Raw genomic sequence first — 21,638 nt, 5'->3', positions numbered from 1 at the left:
CTCCTGCCAGAGGGATGAGGATTTAGTTCCAGGGCTGCCCTGAGTAGCCAACCCTTCTGCACCGCAGGCCACACCAGTCTGTGGTGAGCAGCAGCTCCCACACTTCCTCCTGGGCCAGGCTCCTCTCAGGCTGTGAGCACAGGGTGGCCCCAGGAGGGACAGAAAGGGCCCTGCTGGCTGCTCTGGGACCCTGAAGCACCCAGCAGCTGTCCAGGTGGGCTGGCAAGCACTGGCCAGTTCCCAGGGAAGCTCTGGGTGCTTTCTGCTGGCTGCTGTGCTCTTCATGGCACAGCTGCAGCTCAGGCAGCTCCTCGTGCTGAGGGCTCCTGGGAGCTCTGTCATCCCCTGGGGGCACTGGAGAGAGGCCCAGTGGCAACAGAAGGGAGCACAAAACCCCAGGGATCTTGCTGGCAGCTGGGAATGGGGAGCCCAAGCCCTGCTGTGCCCCTTCTCAGCCACCTTGGGACTCACCAGCCCCACTCCCAACCTTGCATCCCTGCCAGGAATCTTTTGGGATCTGCCTTCACAGTGGGTTGGAGGTTTGGGGTCTACTCCAACCCTCAAGAACAAGAGATGGAATTCCAGATTTTTTTGCCTGAGGATTCCCTACCCTGCTTCACCATGGGAACTCCTCCCTCCCTCCAGGTTCCTGTCAGGACAGACCTGGGATAGTGAAGGTATCCCTGCCCATGGAACAGGAGGAGTTTTAAGGTCCTTTCCAGCCCAAACCATTCTGGATTCTGACTCTTTAAAGACAGAGTTCTGCTAGGAGCAGAGCCCCCTCAGCATTCCTCACTCTCTCCTGGAGCTGCTCCTCCTGGAGCCCCAGACCCCTGCAGACCACCACCACCACCAAAGTGCTGGGCTCTCAGCATTTATTTCCACAGCAAACCAGTGCTCAGGGTTGCAGGAGGTGACATGCAGGGCAGGCATTGCTGGAGAGGAGGGCTGTGATTCCATGTGGAGATACCTGTAGTGCATGAGAGACTAAAGAGCATCCACCTACCTCTACAGGGCCCTAATTGTCAGCTCAGAGAGAATTACTGTGTTGCAAGTGGACAGTGACAGGAGACACGAGCTGCAGCTACTCTACACACATTGCTTCAGAAACCACAAAGATATGCACAAACACTGTGTCACTCTGCACCCCACAGCCCCTGAGCCCAGAGGAAAACCTCTTCTGCAGTGGTTCTGTCTGGGCTTTCAGTCAAGGTTCAAAGTCATGTGCCTCGAGCTGCTAAAGCTCTTCCCTTGCAGGCAGCCAAGCCTGTGCCCCCCTAGAATCAGTTTTCTTTTGGCAAGAAGGAAGAAGGCCTCAAGCTGCAGGAATTAACATCTTGCTTCCATAATGCTTTGGCTGACTCCAGGGATGGCCAGGTTCCAGTCATCATTCCAATGTATTGCATAAATACCTATTGGAAAAAAAAATTGGAGATGGCAGCGAGCGGCAGCTCCGCGTCCATCGAAGTCACTCAAGGTCCCACCAAACATCACCACGAGGCTCCAAATCCTCTGGGAACACTCATGGCTGTGCCCACCTTTGACACACATGATGGACAGACTGAAGAACAAGGTCAGGACACGGGCTGGGTGTGTTCAGCAGGCATGGAAAAGGGCCAGGAGCTCCTCCTCTGCTTTCGGAGTCTCTGCCGTCGGCGAGGTGGCCACCTGGCCCCCGGGTCAGCACTGCTCACCAGCCTCACTGCTGCTGGTTTCATGGCTGGAACTCTTTCCCAGGCCCCTGAGGATATTGCCAGGCCCAGAAGGATATTCAGGATTGGAACAGTAGCTCTAGGAACAATCAGACTACAGAGGTGAAGCAATACCTGACCCAGAGATTCAGACTGGAGAAGACAACAGCGAAACGTGAGAGACTTTAAAAACTATTGCCTGCATGGGATACACACTCAAACCAAACCAGACAGACACAGCCAAACAAGGACAAGCCACTTCCTTCTCTGGAAGAGGGGATTCCTCCATGTTCCACACCAGGATCTTGCTGTGCTGACCTTCTGAGGCCACCACAGAAGGAGCAGAATGTGCAGATCCTTCCCAAGGACAACGCTCCTGGCACAGCTGTCCCTGCAAGATCCTCCTGCTGGGCCTCAAGTCCCAAAGTGTCCGTGTGCCTTTGGGCCAGGATGAGCAGGCAGACAATGGGAAGATGCTGTAGCACCAGTTTCCAAGTTCAGTGCAGTTTTCAATGCATTAAGCCAAAGGATTGTCACCAAACTTGCTTCCCACGCAAGTTCTGCAGAGAGGGTAAAGCTACACTCCAGCTGCTTCTGTCCCCAGGCTGCCTTTGGCACTCACTCCTTGCCTGAGCTGTAAATCTTCTGCACCGTGGCTCGGGTGAGCTCCAGATCCTCGGGGTAGCGAATCTCCAGCTCGGTGTTGGCCAGGTAGTGAAGGCCGGTGAACTCGGAGAAGTAGCGGCCGATGTCGGGGTGAGGGATCTCCCGAGGCTCAGAGTTGTACTCCAGGTTCTCTGCCAGGGAAGGGAAGCAGCAGTTACCAGCACAGAACAGCCAGCTGCAGGGCAGTGAACCCTGCGCCTCTCTCAGGCCTTGTTTGTGTTTCTAGAAACACCAAATCTGGCGCCTGAAAGGAAAAAAAATATCCTAGTGCAGGAAAATGGGCAGAGCAGGTCAGTGTGACTGCCCACAGAGCCTCACCTCCTGATGGCCCCACTGACCAGGGATACGGCAACTGGTTTATGCCTGGATTGCCTGGCACGAGGCTGGAGGAGCAGGATGCTGCTCCCACTCTGCTGGTCACAGGACTCAGCTGTAAGCTGCTGCACTGAGCTCTGCTCCCCTAATCCCTCACAGCCCTGGGGGGGATCTGTTTTAGGAGAGATCCCCCTCAAATGCTCCAAGGTGAGCCCACCTGCACAAGGCTATCCTGGCAGAGGAGCCAAGAGCTTCCTCCCGCAGCTTTTGTTTCCATCATGCCAAAGCCCAGCATGTGCCTACAGCAAAACAAACCTCCCAAAATCCAAACTTCCCCTAGTCCAGTGAAAATCCCTAAGGACACTTTTAATATTTCCCACAGGAGCTCCTTTCCTCCAGATAACCTGATTAGGCACAAGAGTTAAACAACACTGAACCCAAAGGTGACCCCTGAACACTGAACCCCAAAGGTGACCCCAGCCAAGGGCTGTTCTGCTCTGCAGTGCTGGTGCAGAGCAGGGACTGGGAGTAAATCCCACAGGCTGGAGCCCTGCAGCACTCCCCAAATGATGTCATTTTTTTCCAGCACAGTGCCAGATAAAACAGGTAGTATTAGCTAGGGAAAAAAAAGCTGCATCAGGATCAAAGACTGACTTTGGGCAGGAACGAGCTGGGGTGCAGAGAACGTCATTCAGGAATAATCTGTCTCTGAAACCAGTTCATTAGTGGGAACAGAGAATTCCTATTAATCCAGGCAGGCTCTTTGAAGCTGCTGCATGCCAGGGTGTGCAGCCAGCAGCACCAGAGCTTTCCATGCCTCAGCAGCCTGGTGCAGTCCTAGAGGCTTGCAAAGGACCTTTCTGGATACTGCACCACTGCGGAAAAACAGTTTGCACTGCTGAGTGCTCTGCAGCAGCATGGCTGAGCTGGGAGCTGTGCTCAGGAGCTGCAGGGATGGAGCTGCAGGGATGGAAAGCTGCAGGGATGGAGCTGCAGGGATGGAGAGCTGCAGGGATGGAACAGCAGGGATGGAGCTGCAGGGATGGAGAGCTGCAGGGATGGAACAGCAGCTGGCATGGGAACAGGCTGACACAGGCGAGTTCAGCACAAGGTGGGAGCCTCCCAAAGGTGCTGACAAGCAGTTTTCAGCCACAGATCTCTCTCCTGTGCTGTCACAAAGCAAACAAAACACAGACAAGAGTGGACAGGTACCAAACTCCCTGAACAACACAGGAGTTCTGGAATTAGCTGCACTCAACCCACAGATTTACAGGAAGGCCTTAAACTGAGGTACATTTATCTATAATAAGCTTGGGGTTATTTCTGAGATGGTTAAATTAAACTCCACATGAGGATTTGTTTAGGATTCTTTCAGTAAAATCTCTCCCTCCCTCCCGAGAGTCAGGTCAGGAGGATATGAAATAATCCTTCCCAAATGATCTGAGGATGTTTTAGAAGGGATATCAATAGCAGCAAGAACAAACCCTTCACTTTTCCCCAGCAGTATCAGAACTCTTGCAGGCCACAGAGATGCAGTGATAGCAGTGTCTCCTACACAGAGATAACAGTGCCAGCCTACCCTGCAAGAACTGTGGGACCAGACAGGCTTCTGTTTGTTTAAACATCATTAGACACAAGATAAGTGATGACTCAGCCCCAGCAGCACTAGGGACAACTACCTGATTAGGTAATTACCAAGATGCACATTTTAATATCAACCCATGGCACATGAGCTTTTCTGGGTTTAAGACTCTCTGAGGCCAAGCCCTGCCTGATCTGAGCCATCAGGATTTGCCCCTTCATCTTTTTGGGCTTCTGAATATAAAAAAGCCAATCTCAGGACAGTGGGAAACACCTGCACTTTAGATCTACAGAGGGAGGAGTGTCCCTGCCTGTAAAACCACCTCTTGTCACACCTCTTGTCACATTCAGGGGACAGAACATGAGGAGCACCAAGGGAAAGGGCATTTTGGTCAGCATTTTCCCTCCAGCAGCTTCCACATCTTCCCTTAGCCAAACACACTCTGGCTGTGCAGCTGCCCTGCCTGGATGGGACCTCCCTGTCACAGGGGAACACAAACACGAGGCAAATCAACATTTTTACAATGTACAGTCACAGATGTGCTTCTCTTTTGTAATTTTCTTCAGAAGCTCAGTTCAACAGTTCTTCCTGCATCCCAACCACACACTCTGACCACCAGACAAGAGTTTCCTCTTATGGTTTGTTGCATAAAGCACATGTGACATAAGAGATTTCTACACCTCCCTGCACTTGTGAAGAGACATTCATTTTTGTTCTGGTTAAAGGTGGCACTAACAGCCACGTTACCTGTGTCCCCTGGGATCCTGGCATGTGACAGTGGCCACAACCGTGTCCTGACCAGCAAGCCCTCACTAAATCCCATTTCCAGGTCCTGTGCAAGGCACAGCTGTCAGGAGCTGCTGACTGACCTTCAGCCTGCAGCTGAATTATTTCTCTCAAAGCAGCAATCAAGGTTCTCACCATCAGAGTGTCCAAAACACTCCAGGGGCAAGAGGAGATCACACCAGAGTGAGCCTTCATGGCCATCCCAGCAGTGCTGACTTCATGGAGAGCAAACAGAGCAGGCCATGACTCAGGATCATTTCCTTCCCATCTCCACCTTTACAACCCTCGTTAACCACACCTAATTCACCAATGAAGCACCCCTCTGTCCTGATGTGGGCAGAGCCCCCACAGGAGTCCCTGCTCACCTTGGGCAGCATATCTGCAGGAGCCATCCTCCACCAGGACGTTGTAGAAGGGCTGGTGGGGGCCGTGGGGGAGGCTGTGCACGTTCATGTTCCGGATCCACTCGTGGCCCATCATGCAGGCAGGATCCCAGCCATAAATCACACAGTTGTAGCCATACCTGAGTCAAGAAATTGCACACAAAGGCTGTGGAAACTCCAGAGCCAGCTCTTTTTCCTCAAGATTAACAGAGCACAAACAGGATAGGAACCTCCTGAGAGCTGGCACAAGGAGGAGAGGAGCAAGAGGGAGAAAAAAACAATTCAGAAAGACTTTGTGTTTGTATTTTGAGGTGGAGGGAAGTGACTTTGAATAACTGGATAAACAGACAGGAATAAACAGCTGAAGACAAAGCAAAACCAAATGTGAGCAAGAAAATAGAATGGCAAAGAGCCTGGAAGTCAGCAGCCAGAAGAGGAAGGAAGAAATAAGGAAGGATCAACCACCCTGCTGGGCTGTGCAACTTCTTCTGTGCTCATCACACAGACGTGGCAACCCCAACACTGAGAACAAAGCCATCACTATTTACAGAATATTCATGGGGTTAACTCTGAGAGGTTTTAACTGTCACTGCTGATGCCCCTCAGATATGATCTGGATGTCTTGGGGAGGCAGAGGAGTGGCCAAAGCAACACAGTGCAGGCAGGAACAGGGAATGAGAGCGCAGGGAAACATCCACAAACTGTCCTGGGAATATCAGAATTGATTCTGAAGTTGACTCTGTGGCACATCCCTCATTAAGTGATTGCTGCTGTTTCCTGGAGAGCTCTGTGCTGTGGGGACGTTACCTGTGTGACAGAGGATGACTCAGACAAGTCAGGCTCTCTGCAGTGCAAACATTTGCTCTCTCCAGGCACTCCCAGAGCCTCCCCCATTTTCCTGCACGGGACAGACACACGTGCCTGGCATTTCCCACTCCTCCTTGGCACTAAACCACATTTCACTGCTGTCAGCTCAAACCCTTCTGCTCTGCTGCTACAGAGCTGACTCAGGGGAAGGCTCCAAGCTCACCTCTTGTGTTTCATGATGAGCCCAATGGAGAAGCAAACCTCCTTGTGCTTCTCATCCGAGCGGTGCTTGACCTCGGGGCCCAGCTCCTCCTTGCGCCGCTCGATGTGCTCCAGGGTGTGCTGCACCAGGTACCCCACAGCTCCATGCTGGGATGGGTCCAGGGCCTGGATGTGCTGCAGGATGTCCAGGACCTTCCAAAGCACAGCAAAAACAGGGTCAGGACACGTCACTGCAGCAGCACAACTTATAAACTGTCTCAGGTTGAAAGGTGTAGCTGGGGCTGTGTGCTCTATCCCCATCTGTCAGAGCTGGGGCAGTTCTCTGCTGTCCATGGGGCAGTTTGCTTTATCTCTCCCACAGCCAATCCTCCCTCCAGGAGATCTCTGCTCTCCATGGCCACTGAGTGTCCCTGCAGGGCTGATCAAATTCCATCATCCCATGGGGAGATGCTCTGCCCAGGGCAGGAGCCAAGCATTCCTACCTGGATCCAATCTGCCCTGGGAACAGCACAGCAGCCTTTGCCCACTGCATTCCCAGAGGAGCAGCTTTCTCCTGCCCTGCATTCCCAGAGGGAGAGCAGGCTCATCTCCAGCAGCCCTGGAGCTCCAGAGGAAAACTCCTGCCTTGTGCAGGATCCCTGCTCCAGCAGAACCACAGCTGGCACTGCAGGAGGGCTGAGCCCCCCTGGGATGGGACTGTGCCACCACCCTGAGCCCCCCTGGGATGGGACTGTGCCACCACCCTGAGCCCCCCTGGGATGGGACTGTGCCACCACCCTGAGCCACCCTGGGATGGGACTGTGCCACCACCCTGACCCACAGGTGGTCAGGGCCTGTTCTCACTCTGGCAGTGGTTTGTTTTCGTTTTTTTGTACTATTGCATTTGTATTTTTAATTTTCCTAGTAAAGAACTATTATCCCTACTCCCATACCTTTACCTGAGACCCCCTAAATCTCAAAATTATAACAATTTGGAGGGAGGGGGTTTGCATTTTCCATTTTAGGGGAGGCTCCTGCCTACCTTAGCAGACACCTGTCTTTTCAGACCCAGACATTAACACGTACAGATGTATTGCTGGAGTCAGCTGCATGTGAGTGCCCTGAGATCTGCCACAACATCTTCCACACTGATCTCTGCCACAGCTTCATGTTCAGCCTTGCACACAGCCTGTTCTTATTCCTTTTCTCTTTGTAAAGCTCCCAGCTTCAGGAAAGGCACTGGAGAGCTCAGCAGCTCCTCAAAACTCAGCCCCACGAGTTCATCACGTCCTGTTGAGTGCCCACAGAGCACCTCTCAAAGTTTCTGGTCATGAGAATGCAGTTCCCAATGTCCCAAAAATGCTGCTGGGAAGTGATTCCAGGTGACTGCTGGTGCTCTTGAGAACTAATATGTTAACTTAAAAGAGTTTCTCAGCGTGTCTGTGAGGAACAAAAAGGGCAGCACAGGAGGAAATGGAAATAACCTCCATGATGCCTTCCCAAGGAACAAGACAGAAAAGCTGCTTGTCTCAGGATGACTGAAGAACACAGAGCAGCAAGGTCTGCACATCCACAATTCCAGCCTCCCAACACCCTCTGGCACAACATCAGAGCACCTGTTGCTGAGTTTGTTAGAGGCAGGCAAAGGAAATTTAAATTTTTTGGAAAAAGCAAGGAAAAAAACCCCAGCCTGTTGTGTAAACATGTTGGGAAAAGACAGGTGTCTGTCTCAACATCAAATACCTCACGTCCCAAAAGCTGCCACACTTTGGCACCTGGCAAAAGGATTGTCTCCTTCATCATAGGTTTGGTCATTAAGTTCAGAGCAGCAGCAGAAGAGGAATGGAAATCTCAGGCTGTTCAGCATGAACAGCAGCCAAAAATCGAGGAAAATCAATTTAAATAAAGGACAGGTGAGTAATTCATGAGAAGAAGCACAGCTCAGGCTTCTTGGCCACTTTAATTCTATTAAGAAGGATGTGAAAATCCTGAAAAAATCCTAAAGGATGGAAGTAACCACAGCTGCCAGAGATTCTAGGGAGTTTTATTTACTGTTATTTACAAATATTTAGGGCAACATTAAGTGTAGCTCGGCAGGACTTTTTAGATTTCCTCCCCATCCATAAATCTGGCAGCCCCTGTCAAAGCTGGTACATTGTGTCCTGTCAGACACAGCATTCTCTCTGGTTAGCTGCAATCCTGCCTGACAGCCTGGAACGACTGGATACAATCCTGAAAAATCCAAATTTGCTCATTTCCACTGCAGCTGGTGCAGAGAGCTCAGTAAAACTCAGCCCTGGGGTTGGGTTATGTGCTCAGGGGGGCTGCAAATCCAAGTCTGGTGCTCTCCAAACACATCCCTGAGTGCCAGGAAGGGGCAGGAAGACCTTTCAGTGCTCCCTATTTATATCCAGCTCACTGAATCCCTCCCATACACAATTTTTTGGTGCTGGTTTTTCTGTGCTGCCCCTAAAATTTGCTGCCATAAGAAAGGAAGGCCAAGCTTAGCACAGTTTGCTCTCCAAAGGGAAGGAGGGAGCTTCTCCAGCATCCTGTTCCAGTTGATTTGGTGGGAAGAGCTTTGCTTCTGCTCAGCTGTCCAGCCAATATTCCTGTCTCCTTCCCATTCCTCACAGATGGAACTGGCACAGGCTCCACTGAACCAGCACAGGGAATTTTGAGTAGGAAAAACCTCTGTGCTGCAGTGACACACTAAAAAAATCAGGTTTTTTTGAGCTACAGGCCCTGAATCAGGCTTCCCTGATTCAGTGAAAGCCTTGGATGATCCAGACAACCTGTAAATCTCAGCACCTTCCTTCCCACACTCCCAAGATAACAGGACTGGAGTTGTTACCCTGAAGGAAAAGGAATTCCAAGGACTGGAATATCAAGCTGCTTTTTTACAAGAGCCACAGACTGTGTGGCCAAAGTTGGGAGCACAGCTTTGGTTTTGTTTAGAAAAGATATCCTAAAGTTTTCTGATAAGGTAATTGCTCCCTTTCCAGGAGCCCAGCAGGAGTTTTATCACAATTTAGGCACAGAGCAAACAGGATGCTCTTAGAACTCACAGTCCACGGTGTTGGTTGCAAGACAAGCTGTAAATCATAAATTATGACTCAAAGCTGCTCCCAGGTCTCCCCAGGACAAGCAGCCAAGAATCATCCACTCTCCCTGCTTCAAAAATTGATTCCCTGCAATGTGAGAACTCCTCCAACTGCATTTATTACAGAAACAACTCGTGGCAGACTGTAATGCAGGCTGACACAGCCCAAAAATCAATAACCCAAGTGTGAATAGTGCTCAGCCTTCCCCAAAGCATTCCCCTGAGTGCCCAGGTACCTTTTCTGGCCAGATTCCCAGGTGGAAGTATAACCTGGCCTGGAGCATGAGGTGCTGCACATTGTCTGGATACATGGCCAGGTACAGGTCCAAGGAGTCTCTCAGGAGCTGGTAGGACTGGTCAGTGCTCTCTCTGCCAGCAGAAAGGAAACTCACCTGTGAGGCTCTGCAACCCTGTCCCCAGAGCTCCCAGGGACAGGGGGAGTCCCCAGAATGGAGCTGCGGGTACAGCATGCTCACAGCAGTGACTCCAGCACGGATTGTCACCCACCACATCAGCCTGCTACAAGGAAAAGCACTCCACACCTGATCACTGAACTCTGCCCTCCCACCCACTGCTCTTCTCCTGGGTCAGATAATCCCACATGGAGAATTCCCTCTCCAAGCCACTTCCTTTTGTTCCCCTGTCACCTACAACAATCCTTCCACTCCTGCAAATCTGTCTCAGGAAAGGGATTATCAGGAGGATTTGGAAACAAAACTTGATGTTCAACACACCAACAGGATCTCTGGAAATGCTCATTTGAACTTGGGGGCTGTGCCTACCACATGACAGGAAAAGGCTCTGCTCTCAAGGTGGACAGTTCCTATCAGCCTTTCACAGAGAAAATAAAACATCTTGTCTATTTTCTTGAGAGGAACTAGTTTCACTAAATATTTCTGTTTCCCCTCAGATGCAGGTGATTAAAATGCCTTGTGACATTTTCAGGACCTCATGAGGTGAGTGACACCTTTTGGAAGCAGCAATATTGGACATGCAGATAATGTCCCCAGGGAATGGATCCTCAGCTCACCTCTTGCCAAGGTTCAGAAGGTTCCCCACCATGCGCTGCAGGACCTCCTTGGAGGTCACCACCCCATAGAACTCCTCTGTCACGTGGTGCCCGATCAGGTACTCGCACTCCTTCACTGTCAGCTGCTTCCCCTTCCCAAAGGCATCAATGTAGGTGTAGTCAAAAATATCTGTGCTCCTGAGGAGGCAACAGAGAGCCCAAACTGTGATCAGGGTCTCGTGGTAAAGCAGGGTTTGCTGTTTCTGTTCTTCCCTCAGCCCTTCCAGCCCGTGTCCTTCATTCCTCAGCTCCCTCCTAAACAGAGACTACCTGGTACCTTCTCTCCTTTCCATCACCTCATGGGTATTATTACTTCAGGAAATCTGTTATTATTCAGCAGCAGCAGCAGAGTTCTAGGAAATCTTTCCTAAAGATCTGTTTTTCCCCTCTGTATAGGTTATAATTCCCGATGGAAAATAATTAAACATTCTCCTCTAGTCTAGAGCAGGAAATCTGTTACCATTCAGCAGCAGCAGAACTGAGCTCTAGGAAATCTTTCCTAAACATCTTCATTTCTTAGCTCCCTCCTAAACAGAGACTACCTGGTACCTTCTCTCTTTTCCATGTTTCTCACATCACCTCATGGGTATTATTACTTCAGGAAATCTGTTATTATTCAGCAGCAGCAGAACTGAAATCTAGGAAAACTTTCCTAAACATCTGGTTTCTCCCTCTGTATAGGTTTTAATTCCATGTGGAAAATAATTAAACATTCTCCTCTAGGAGAATTGTCTAGAGCAAGAAATTCATTATCACTCAGCAGCAGCAGCTGAGTTCTAAGAGAACTTTCCTAAACATCTGGCTTTTCCCTCTGTATAGGTTATAATTCTAGAGGGAAAATAATTAAACATTCTCCTCTAGGTCTAGAGCAGGAAATCTGTTACCATTCAGCAGCAGCAGAACTGAGTTCTAGGAAAACCCTGCTAAAGATCTGATCTTTCCCTCTGTACAGGCAGATGGAACACAATTAAACACTCTCACATAGGTGTGGAGCTGTAAATATGTTCTGGTTTTTGTCACTGTGGGCACAATTTCAGAGTTCAGCAGGTCACTCACCCTTCTTTCCCCTGACACCATCGCAGTAGGAAATGGCTGGGAAAGTTGACAGGCTCCAGTTTGACTCCCAGCTGCCTGGCAATTGTTAAATAAAGCACAGACAAACTGATGGGAATTCCTGTCCTGCGGATCAAAACCTGGGGGAGAAAAGCATGACAAAAACACAGGCAGGATTTAAGAAAAACACAAATATCAAGGGTTGATTTCACAACTGAAAATGCAACTTGACAGAATATGCACTGAAGGATAACATTTATTTAAGAGTTGTTTTTCACAGAGAATTATTTGTCTGGCTACATTCAAATAAATAGTGTCTCAAGCCTTGCAGCCTCCCAGTTTTTGCCTGACACACACACACACCTGGTGAATGTAGGAATTCAGGGAATTGTAGTAATCCAGCTCATTTCCTTTGTACTTCAGCTGCTCATACAGGACACAGTTCATGGCATCAAGCACCTGCCTCTGAAGTTCCACTTCTGGAATGAGAACCTCTCCTGCAAACACATGCAGTGAAATAAAGACTGAGAAAACAAGAGCACTCAACTTTTATGCAATGAAATCTTCACATGGGCAGGCTCAGTCTCTCCTTGGATGCAAGAAATTACTCAGTGTTTATAAAAGCAAGGAACAAGATGCTGCCTGACCTCTGAAGATTACAAACATGCACCTTTCTACTGATGATTTTCTGAGATCGGCAGGACAGAGGTTGGTTCCCAGTCCCACAGCTCACAGCTGTAGATAACAGGACTAGTAAGATTCCAGAGACAAATGGGAAAAAATAGAATTCCCCTCCCAATTCTTTCAGCATCAGATGGACTGAACCCTGGGCTATTGAACAGCTGCTTCTTGAATGATGGCTTTAGTAAATGTCACAATTTTGTTTGCCAGGGGATGAAAACAACAGCTCTTTAAGCTGCCACAACTCCCCAGCAGTTTCAGCTGTGCAGAAGGGCAGGGAGGCTCTGCAGGAAGGCACATTTCTGTACAGTACCTGCCTTGGAAGCCAAGCTGGGGTGCCTGGGGTTCTTGGTCCGCAGCACTTTGCGCACTTTGTCCGTGATATCGTCCACCTGAGCCTGGACACTCTTCAGGCAGATGTCTGACAGGGGGTTACAGTACTGATCAATCAAAACAGCACCTGGAAAAAACAAACTGCATAAGAAACAGGACTTGAGTTTTTTCTTTGCTTGGTTTTGCCTGCTCTACATTCCAGGCATGCAGCGAGCGGTTGCAGCAGAACAGCAGAGCTCTGTGTCTGAACCTGCAGACATCTCCTGGATACACAAAATGCAGAGACTGAGCTGACATGAGAAATTACCAGCTGAACTCAGTATTGCCCTCTCCACCATGCTGAAAGGTATCTGGACCTTGAGCAGGAATGCTGCTGGGTCAGGCCTGATCAGCTCTGTGCTCACACTGCAGCCCCTGACACCTTCCCAACGTACAGAGATTTTTATTCAGAGCCTGAAACAATCCCAGCTTCACTCAAACTGCCTCAGTTCTGATTGCTCCCTGTCACATCCTCCATATCATCCTTGTTCATCATTTCCTTATCTGCTACATTCATCTTTCCCTTCCACACCTGCTCTCCATCTTCCTAACACAACACAGAACAGAACAAGCTTTCGTGTTCCTCCTGCCCCAGCCTCTGCAGGAAAACATTTCCTTTTCACAGAGCCTTCTCCCTGGTACCACTGCTCTTTCCAAAGCCTCCTCTTGTTCAAACTCTGGAATCTGCTGTAAGGCTTTTGCATGGACCATACCTCTTCCAGCCTCCCACATGGCTTTGTCAGCATGTCCATGACTGGTCTGTAAATCAAGGAATTCAGCAGAGCCCTGTGTCTCCTTCTTGTCCTCCCAAAGTGTTCCCTGTGCTGAAATTCTGAAAACACTTCCTGCTGGTGCTTCAAAGGCATGTTCACAGCAGACCAACCACACATATTTGTGACCCACGTGACTAAGTCTCATGATTAATTTGGTTTTTTCTAGAAAATGCCAAATTTGCTTTCCTTTCTTTCCCTAACAGCCCCTTCTTCAAAGTCTACTGCATTAACAAGAACCAGCTTTGGTGTTACAGCCTCTTTTTTCCTCTTTCAGGGACATTTTGGAGTGTGTTCCAAGAGGAAGGGACTTCTACAGCCCCTGGCAACTTCTGAGCCATTCAGAAGACAGAAGAAGAATAATGCACCAGACTGAGGCCATGAAGAGCAGAAGAAGCAGAAGAAAGAGCTTTTTCTTTCTCAGCAGGTGTAAGTGCCCTCCCACCACGTGACTGGACTTGGATTTGTACCCCACCAAAGTCCAGCACTCAGTTCTTGAGACACTCCCAGTGCTCAGGCTACAACAATTCCCTCTGCTTGCTCCCTGCCCTTATCTGAGGAGCTCCTGGGAAGGGGGAGAGCAGGGAGCTGACTGGGAATCAGCTCAGGGGCCACAGCAGCAATGTCAGTAATGAGGATGCTGAGCTACAGCTCATTTTCTCAGCACCTTGCTCAAGATTGCAGTGCTTTACCATTTTCTGCCTTCAGCCCAGCTCTCCAGGGGTGATTTTTCAAGCATACAGCACTGACAGCACCTGGTGCCACCCTGACATTTTGATGCAATGCTGCTGTGGGATGGGAAGGATTCCAGACACATCCAAAATCCAACCTGAACTCTGAGTCATTAGCCAAGGGCTTGTTGGAATCTAAGCAAGGCAGGCTCCCTGCAAGTGAAAGCAGGATGGAGAGCTGTCATCAGGGGCTCTGGCTGGGCTCTCTGCCAAGGACTCACCCTCCAGGAAGGACTGTCGCTCCGTGGGGCGCTGCAGATACTCCTTCAGGTTCTTTAGGATGTTCTGCTGCCGTAGGAAATAGAGAATTTTCTTTGCATAGTACTTCCAGGTGAGACCTTTCCTGCACAGTTAAACACAAGAGGAAGCATTTTCCTTAACAGGTATTTGAGGGGTTTGGTTTAAATTTTAATACAAGTTTACAGTTTGGGTTATTGTTCCTCTCAACAAGCACTGTCACTGAAAGTCAAGCCAAAAGAGGAATGTTGAGATGAATTTATCACAAGAAGCCACACAACTTGCAAAACATTGCTCCTATCATCTCCAATTTTCATCCCATCATCGATCCATCCTTTTGAGAAGATACATTATCATGGGAAACAACACAGATCCTAATTAAAGGAGCTCAGGAATATCTGATTAAAATCCTGTACTTTATTCATAAAACATTACCCTCTGTCTGACTGCATCTCTCCAGAGCCACTCCTAAAGCATCCTCTCAGCATTAAAAATAGATTGATGAGGGACATGAATGTCAGTCCAATAGTATTCAGAAGAAAAACAAAATTCCCCAGAGGAAAACCAACTCTGTAGCTCTGAAAAGGCAGGAGGGGATCAACAGTTGCTCTGTAGATGACACAAATCCAAAACTTTTTACAGCAAAGCCCCATCACTTTCTAAAGCCTCTCCATCCTCCTGGACAGCAGGACAACCAAAACTCATAATATTTTATCTTCTTCCAATAAACTGGGATCCTCAATAGGGACAACTGCTTTATTGGGATATCTTCCAGGGAGATGATTTAGCCTAATGCTCCTGAATGGCATTGACTACAGCTTAATCAGGGTGTAATTAGCATCAATTCTGCTTTATGGGGAGGCATTTGGCCAGTGCAAAGCCTCAAAAGCTTTTTAACCAGTTGTCAAATGAGAGATGCTCAGGACCAGCTCAAATAGAGCAGGCAATAAAACGGATGGGAAAAGGCAAAAATGAGATGATTGCCATTCCAGTTGGTTTTTTCAAGCCCTATTAACAGTCCCTCTAATCAAGGCTATTAGGTCCCATTAAGGACATTTATCACAGCTTTGTGTCACACCAAACCCAGCCTGGGTAGGTGGTACCAGCAGAAAAACCTTCAAATAAAGCAAATAAAACCTTCAAGTAAACATACTCATCTTAGCCAATGTTAATCAAGGTGATTAGATTACCCAGGCAGATAAAACCCAGGAGTTTTATTTACCACCTGCCTGAATAATTGACAGAACTGCAAATTTTGCAGTGGCTGAATTCAACTCAGTTGCTTCTCTGGGGACAAAAATTGGACCAACCTACTCCAGCTCAGAATAGGAAAGAAAAAGCTGGAATTTCATGGCACAGGGATTCACGGTGGCATTCCTGAAGGATTCCTGCTTCCCTCTGGTGCTCTGGCCTAATCCTGCAAATCAGTTCAGCAAACTGATCCAGGCCTAAATCAAAAGGAACAAGAGGATGGGAACTGCTTAGGCAGAGCTGAGAGTGCATGGGATATGTCCCAAGAAATGCCACGAGCTGGCAAGGAAATAAACAACAAAAAGCACCACAAAGCCAGAGGATCTCCTCTTGTGGGACAAGGTTTCCATGGTTTCCTCTGGAAATACTCAGCCTGCTGTGAAATCAGGCCTCAGCAAGCCTGGGGATGTTGTTTAATGAGTGACCAAGGGCAGAAGCTGAGGTCAGGCATTAACCAGGGTGTTTTTCTCCTTGAATTGATGAAAGAGGGAAATCCCTGCCATTTCTCACCCTCTCTTACCTTCCTTCCATGTTGAGGATACACATCAGCTCATCCTCAAAGAAATGGCTGGGGCACCCCAGAGTCTCAATGTCACTGAATCCATCACAGGGCACCTGCCAAAGCAGACAAGGAGTCATGCACAGCACAACAGGCTCTCCCACAACTTCAGAAAAAGTCTCAAAACCAAATTAGTCCTCTTTTTTTCCAATTTATTGAAGATCTTAAAAACCTCACGCTCCCCAAATACTCCCAGTCCGTACTCATGGATTTATGAATCCATTGAGAACCCCAGGAACATTCTATAGCAATTTCAGCCCAATTCTGCAGCATTTAGGGCTGTGATGCTGAGTTCAGGACCAGCAGAATCACATTTATGCAGGGAGGGCACAAGCTGCAAGTGATTTTAAGGTGGAATCAGGTTCTGCTCGGGGTTGACTGAACCCCTCCATACAACCCCCTGTGCAGGAGATTCATCCTGGGTGAAGGAATGAAGAGGCAGGAGCCTTTATTTTTTGCAACAACCACTTCTGCAACTATATTCAGAACTGCTATTTTCTTCCAGAATTCAGAATTACTTTTTAAACTTTGGCTGAACTGTATTAAAAAAACAGGCAAAAACAAAATAGGCTTTCAAGCTTTTCACTACAGGATACGTGCTCATGTATGGGTTGAAAGCCTTCTCCTCTCAGCTCTGAGCAGGGAATCAAGCTGCAATTTCTGGCCCCACAGGAGATGGTTCTCATCATGAGGCCTTTGGGCATTGCTTAATGGTCTCTCCATGGTCTTTGCATATGTGATCAAAACAGGAGCAATCCAGGAGCTGCTTCTCCCAGTTAATGCTCTGCCAGTTCTCCACGGACAAATGTCTGGCTGCTGCAGAACAGAGCAGCCAGGAGACACCAAACACCCACCTGGCCCTGCTGCCTTCCTTCTGCACAGGAGCCATAAAAGGGGGGCTGTTTGGTGGCTCTTGTGTGGGATTTTGAATTCAGCCAGAGTTCCAGGCAGTATTTATATTGATTTCACAGAATTCCAGGCTGACCCAGCTGTACAGCTTGCCAAAATCCACAGCTACCAAGCAAACAGCCAAGTAACTCCTGCCTCAGGTGCAGCTCAGTGTGAGACACCACATTTTCCCCAATGAACACAGAAGCATTTCAGGGCCATGGCTGGCTGGAGAACTTCAAAACACACTTTGCAACTGAGTGGCCCTGTTGTGCTTTGCTCCTGAACTCAAAGGGCTTGTGACAGCTCTCTGAACTCGTCCTTGCACAAGGTCTGCAGTGAGAAACAGCAGCTGTGCTTTGTGTCAACAAACCCCGTGGCCTTCAGAACTCCCAGAGCCAGGGCTGAACTCCCAGCACAAAGCAAAGAGCTTTCAGGGCTGACTGCAATCCCAGGGTGGGCTGCACTCCACACACCTCTGGATTTGGAACTCTCTCCCCTTCTGGCTGTGGTTCAGCATTTTACACAAAGTCAGGAAATACAAAATCTCTGGGTGCACAGTTGAGGTGATGCGGAGAGAGGGGCAAAAGAAACTAATAAAAAGAATTGATCACAATCAAGGAAGGTGAATCTCTGAATTATTATGGAATCATGGAATACCCCAAGCTACCACAAGGATCATTCAGTCCAACTCCTGACTCTGCACAGACATCCCAAAATCCCACCACATCCATGGGAATGCTGTCCAAAGGCTCCTGGAGCTCTGGCAGCCTCAGGGCTGTGCCCATTCCCTGGGGAGCCTGGGCAGTGCCAGCACCCTCTGGGGGAAGAAGAACCTTTTCCTAATAAAAATAATAATAAAGACTAAATAAATACATTTTTAAAAAGGCAAAACTCCTCTAAGGAATAAACAACTTTTGAGTGGTTTAAGGATTTTTAAAGAAGACTACACCCTGGTGATGTGAATGCTCAGGCAGTGTTGAGAAAACAGCCTCAAGCTGCTCCAGGGGAGGTCTAGGGTGGATATTAGGAAAAACTGATTAATTGAAAGGGTTGTCAAGCATTGGAACAAGCTGCTTAGGGAAGTGGTGCAACTGCTGTCCTTTGAAGGAGTTCAGTTTTCTGGACCCTTGGAAGGAAAATCTCCTGGCAGCAGCTGCTGCTGGGTTGGTGCAAGGAGCAGTGCTGGGCTCAGCCCAAACCCTTCTGGCAGCAGACCAAGGGTAGAACATGGGCTCTTGTGGCTGCATCATTTGCAAGCCCCAACATTTCTGAAGGAATAACAATAATGATGATGTTCTTTGTGTCCTTGAGATGGCACCCCAGGGTGCTGTGAGAAACCTCAGCGTCTCTGAGCTCTGGTTTCTGCCCTGCAGATAAAGCTGTGAGACCAACACAAGCAGCCCTACAGACACCTGGACTGTGCTGCTCTCAGATTCTCCTTGCAGAGGGACCAGATTTGTTTTCCTGAGGGAATTCAGGAATGTCAGCTCTGGCTTTCCAAAGGTCCTTTGAGGGGTTCAGAAAATGTGAAGATGTGGTGCTTAGGGACAGGGTTCAGGACTTGATCCTGGAGGTCTTTTCCAACCTTAATGATTCAATGAATGATTTTATTAATGATTCTATTGGATAAGTGGCTGGGCTGCTGCACACACCCACAAGGAGAGCAGGACTTACATGTTCTGAGAAGAACCTTTTGGAGAAGGAGGCCACAATCCTCTGTGCCTCCAGCCCCGCCTTGTGCCGTGCCTTGTACTCCTCCAGCCAGCTGACACTGTCACTGTGGCTGTAGTACTTCAGCAGGGATGGCCACCTGCACACACACACAAACCAACAGCATCGTTAATATTTCACCTCCCTGAGAACCTCCAGGATGACTTGAGGAGCTGAGACAGAGCCCAGACCCTGCCCAGCTTTAAATTGTATTAAATTACCTCAGACATCAAAGCACAACTCCCCAGCTGCAGCTGTGCATTAATGATTATTTAAAAGCAAGCTCTCCTGAAGCCTTCAGAGGCTCCCACGCCAGGATTTCAATACCTAAACATCCTGAATGCTTCAGTTTTATAATTAAAAGAGTTTACCACAAAGAAGGAAGCCAACTTGGCACTGAACAGAAGGGGAATTCTCTGTCCTGTGTTCTTCCTACCACCTCGGGGAGCTCATTAAAAACACAGCTCCCTCCACTGCCCTTGCTGGTGGCAACATCTACGGGAGGAAAACACAACCTGAAGTCAAATTGTGACAGCTAAATGCTTCTGCAGTTTGACAAGAGACAAGAAATAACTGTTTGGAAAAAAAAACCAACAAAACACCTCACAGCCTTCTTGTAAAAACCCCCTCCTTTACTGAGACTCAAAGACCCCACATTTCACAGCTTATTCTGAATTTCAAGGTTCAGCTGAAAATCCAACTTCAGGGCATGCTTTGGGGGCTGTTAGCAGCACCTTTTTGAATAAAGTGGGTGTGTGCTGCCACAACACAGCTTTGTGCCATAAAACAGGTGCCAGCACTGCAATTCCTGCTGCTGTGAAGACACCAGGATCACTTGTGGGAGAAACATGAACAAGAATCAGCACAGATGGAAATATTTTGGAAACGAAACTGAGAGAAAGGGGTTTCCTTTAGTTTGCTGGGGGATTTATTCCACATTTTGAAATACTGTTCATTATTACTTGTTTATACAAAAATTTTCCTTTGCCATAGCCTCTTTTTAGGTTATATATATATATATAAATATATACTTAATTTGCCAAATATTGAAATCACTCCTCCTATATAACAATTATTCCCAGTGTCCAAACAACACCTGGGAGGTATTTCACTGCTGGTTAATAATAAAACTCCCCTGCACTTGTCTCCACAAAATAAAGTCAAATAACCTCACATTACATAACAACCTCTCTCCTGATGAAACCCTGGCCTTTCAGCTACTGCTGAAGTGCAGCCACCTCACAATAACCACCACAGTCCTTTATTTTGGGATGAAAAAGGAGAATTGCATGGCTTGGAAGGACAGTGGGAATTTTGGGAAGATGGAAGTGCCATTGCCCGTGATGGAATCCTGCCAGAATGGCAAGGTCAGGGTGAAGCCTCCTGCCAAAAATTCCATTATCAAGGAGAGAGGAGGAGAGAAACGTGTGCCAATCACCCACCACATCCCATTCCAGCTGCTGGATCCCAACCAGGCTGACACTTGCAGGAATTGCAGCCACTGAACTGCTGAAAGTCAGCTCCAGAGCCATGGCTTGGTGCAGTGGGGAAGCTGCAATTTCTCAGCAGCTTTTTTACGCCTGTGAAAAGGCGGGAAAAGGGAACAATCCCCACTTTTGGGCTGAGCTGAATTTCAGGAGCCAACTGGCAGAGAGAGAAAGCAATTCTGCTACTTTTCCTGTGCCAGCACAGACAAAGGCAGGTAAGAGATGAGCCTGGACAGCCTCAGGAATGAGGGGAGCTGCCCTCAGGACTGCTGAGACCAGCACAGGACCACCAGTGTCACATCCACCCTCCATCCCAGCCAAACTATGCACAGTGCCACCGAGCACAGCCCCCTGGGGGAAACAGGGCAGCAGCAAAACCCCACCCCAGGGACCTGGCTATCTGTGAGAACAGCTCTCCCCAAACCTTCAGGCAGAAACACCTCTCTGCTGTCCAGCATGGGTCCTGAGATGCCTCTTGGCTGCTGCTTTGGGAGTTTTGGAGGGCTTAGGGAGGCCAATCCACAACCCCAGTGCACGATTCCACTGCCAGAGCCTGGGCTGGCCCTGGCAGTGCAGGGGATCCACAGGCCCCGGTGTGGAAAGGGCCACAAAAGTGATGCCTGGCCAAGGGGGAGCTCGGCGGGCTCCCTGCCCAGGGGATCTGGGAGGGCAGCAGCCCTGCGCGACCCTCGGAGCAGCGCAGCACACCCGCCCGGAGAGGCCGTGGCTGCCCCATGCCCGCGGGTGCTCCAGGCCAGGCTGGATAAACCTGGACCAGCCTGACACAGCGCTCGGAGCCTCTGCCCGTGGCACGGGGTGGAACGATGGCTTCACAGCTGCCTCCCTCCCGCCCGCCCGCAGCGCCCGGTGCCCGCACGGTGCCACCGGAGCGCCGCAGGCTCACCCGGCCCGGGCGGAGCTCGCCGCGAAGGGACCGGGCGGTGACGGCGGCGCTTCCACCGCCCCACGCGACCCTCCCAGGCCGGCCCGACCATCCCCGGTGCCGCGGGACGCCGGCGGTGCCCGTTCCCTCCCGTCCGAGCCCGGGCGGGCCGGGCCGAGCGGCGCTGCCCACCTGAGGCGGAAGCGCTCCCGCCACACCTTGCCGCGGGGCTGGCACGCCTCGCGCAGCCGGCGGCAGGTGCAGGACACGCGGCCGATGTCGGCGGCGCCCAGCACGTCACAGCAGAGGATGAGCTCCAACAGCTCGCCCGGCAGGTCCGTCAGGCCCGTCCCGCCGCCGCCGCCGCCGCCGGGCCCCACCGGGCCCGCGGCCTCCGCCGCCATCTTGGC

General features: G+C 49.6%; 1 protein-coding gene across 1 annotated transcript; it reads right to left on the bottom strand.

Annotated features, from left to right (window-relative positions):
- Positions 1 to 858: 858 nt before the first annotated feature.
- FBXO21 (F-box protein 21) lies at positions 859 to 21,638 on the bottom strand. The gene is made up of 12 exons (XM_059863095.1): positions 21,421 to 21,638; positions 18,823 to 18,958; positions 16,219 to 16,313; positions 14,432 to 14,553; positions 12,651 to 12,797; positions 12,020 to 12,153; positions 11,660 to 11,796; positions 10,565 to 10,741; positions 9,771 to 9,903; positions 6,454 to 6,644; positions 5,406 to 5,563; positions 859 to 2,488 (listed from the first exon to the last, which is right to left on the bottom strand). Exons 1-12 carry the CDS (start codon positions 21,630 to 21,632, stop codon positions 2,310 to 2,312), a joined length of 1,821 nt encoding a protein of 606 aa, XP_059719078.1. The 5' UTR covers positions 21,633 to 21,638; the 3' UTR covers positions 859 to 2,309.

The sequence above is a fragment of the Haemorhous mexicanus genome, chromosome 19, assembly GCF_027477595.1.
Source record: "Haemorhous mexicanus isolate bHaeMex1 chromosome 19, bHaeMex1.pri, whole genome shotgun sequence".
Taxonomy (NCBI): Eukaryota; Metazoa; Chordata; class Aves; order Passeriformes; family Fringillidae; genus Haemorhous; species Haemorhous mexicanus.
Note: the sequence above shows the minus strand (reverse complement) of the source record. Positions and strands in the feature narration are given on the sequence as shown.

What these genes read in the sequence shown, in the direction of transcription:
- FBXO21 (XM_059863095.1), bottom strand. Translation starts at nt 21,632, where the DNA reads ATGGCGGCGGAGGCCGCGGGCCCGGTGGGGCCCGGCGGCGGCGGCGGC. An exon ending in AAAGGTTCTTCTCAGAACAT is followed by an intron (nt 16,314 to 18,822) that starts GTAAGTCCTGCT and finishes CTGCTTTGGCAG; the next exon opens with GTGCCCTGTGATGGATTCAG. An exon ending in TGGTGTCAGGGGAAAGAAGG is followed by an intron (nt 10,742 to 11,659) that starts GTGAGTGACCTG and finishes TTGCCTCCTCAG; the next exon opens with GAGCACAGATATTTTTGACT.